The 2,014-nt window shown below is 32.9% G+C and overlaps 1 protein-coding gene across 1 annotated transcript; it reads right to left on the bottom strand.

The window, feature by feature from the left end:
- Window positions 1–310: 310 nt before the first annotated feature.
- LOC135158108 (proline rich transmembrane protein 1B-like) lies at window positions 311–1,789 on the bottom strand. Its single transcript, XM_064115399.1, has 2 exons — window positions 1,676–1,789; window positions 311–900 (listed from the first exon to the last, which is right to left on the bottom strand). Exons 1-2 carry the CDS (start codon window positions 1,787–1,789, stop codon window positions 715–717), a joined length of 300 nt encoding a protein of 99 aa, XP_063971469.1. The 3' UTR covers window positions 311–714.
- Window positions 1,790–2,014: the final 225 nt, after the last annotated feature.

Raw genomic sequence — 2,014 nt, 5'->3', positions numbered from 1 at the left:
AAAAATAAACAAATAAGAATAAACAAATCAGAGTCCCGACCCGCTTCAAGACTTGTTATATTAATAAATGAACAATTTCTAGAACAAGTAACAAAACTCATGATGATCTCAAGCATAATCTATGCCTAAACTGATAAAAATGGAGCAAATATAGCAGATGACCGAAACAATAATGTTTAAACTTGTGTAATACTTGTAGACTACGGTTTATTTGGACACAGCCAATTTTGTATTAGCAAAACAAACTTCATTTGATTTCAGCAAAATATTTCATTGTGATATTATCAAGCTTGACTATTTCCGTATTGAATCAATCATGTAGAATAAAGCCTATCACTTTATGTTACCAGTACCGGATCCACAGGGGTGAAGGGACCCCCCCCCCCCCTCTATGGACCCTCGCTCTTCTTTTTTGTTTGTGTGTGTGTGTGTGTTTTTAACAAATGCCTTCTTTCCGAGGTATTCTTCTTCTATGTTTAGTTTCATGGTAATGACGTAAAGGTAAAAATAATCATGAATAGACAAAATGTGATAAATCTATTTTTTATTAAAATGCGAGTCTGGTTATTGGTTCAAAAATAGCAATTAAAGAAATGCCATTAAATTGATGGGTAATTTATCTATTTCAAAAATTGTCTGTTCCTTTCTGTTTTCTTCTTATCTTTCAACTGGAAATCATTCAGGGCGATCGCCATTCTGTAGCCCCTCCCATGTTTAGTAATTATAGCAATCTCCAGCGTTACAGGCAGCTACAGCAAGACCTATGTAGACACACGTCACAATGAGAGCAATACCCCACGTAATCCCTCCGATAATACAGCCAGCCCATGACCAGCGTCGAGCCTCAGATGACGAGATGGTTGCTCCGCTATAATCTCCTCCTGCCGCACGATTCTTCACCTGTAAAATAATAATAAATAAAATCAACTTCTAAAAAATAAAATATTGAATATCCAACTTAAGAAAAATAGAATAAAATTTTCACACTCATATGAAGTAAATCTTTCGTTTACTTTTTACCAAAAAAATCCGCATGAATATAATAATTCCATAGTAAATATATAACGTTTAAAACAAAAATAAAATAACTAAAAAATTGACCCATTAATATTTTACCAAAATAAAAAAGTATATCAAAATTATCATTATTATGATTTTTTTTAAATAGCACAAATATCTTTTTTTTTTTTTTTTTTTTTTTGCTTTACAAACATACCTATGAGTATTAAATATCCATATTTGACAAATTAAGAAATAATCATTCAAGTTTAAACAAATTATCATAAATATTGGACATTCATATTTTACAAAAATCGTGTTGAATAATAGCATAATCAATCCAGTACCACGTGATCATATTTTTAAAATATTCCCGGTTAAGGAATAATTTAAATACTCAAGAACCTGATGAGCATAGTTAGAGCTCCGTTGTACAAAAATTACTATTATCGTAAGTTTGTCATCCAATGATAACTGGTATGACACAGCAGCCAATCAGAATAAAGGATTTTATAAATGATACCCCTGGATGGCCAAGTCATTTTGACAGTATTCTTTTTTCGGGGTATAAAAAGAATTATATATATATATATAATTTATATATACGTTTTCCGCCAAGCTTCAACTGATGTTGCTGCTGCCCTCTACGTTTGTTGGTCAGACATAACTTAATTACCTCGCTTGATTTGACGAGGCCAACAACACCAAATGGTAGGCAGCAGAGGATTGTAACGAAGAGCGCAAATCCAAAGTAATCCTTCGGGATAGGCCCGGCGGCAACATGCACCATCGTCTGCTGACCTGCGACACTTGCTCTTGGACAAAAAATCATTTGGCGGGGGGTATATGAATTTCAAAAAGAAAATCACATGACTAAAAAGTTCAATATCTTCTCTTTTCTTTGATACCTAAATGACAGAAAATGGTCAAGTAGTAAAAAAGTTATGATCCCTCGAAACAATGCTTGTATTTCCATAATTTCATTAAATAAACATGTTTTCACCGGTTTCCCACA

The sequence above is a fragment of the Lytechinus pictus genome, unplaced genomic scaffold, assembly GCF_037042905.1.
Source record: "Lytechinus pictus isolate F3 Inbred unplaced genomic scaffold, Lp3.0 scaffold_34, whole genome shotgun sequence".
NCBI lineage: Eukaryota > Metazoa > Echinodermata > Echinoidea > Temnopleuroida > Toxopneustidae > Lytechinus > Lytechinus pictus.
This window is presented reverse-complemented; position numbering and strand designations above follow the sequence as displayed.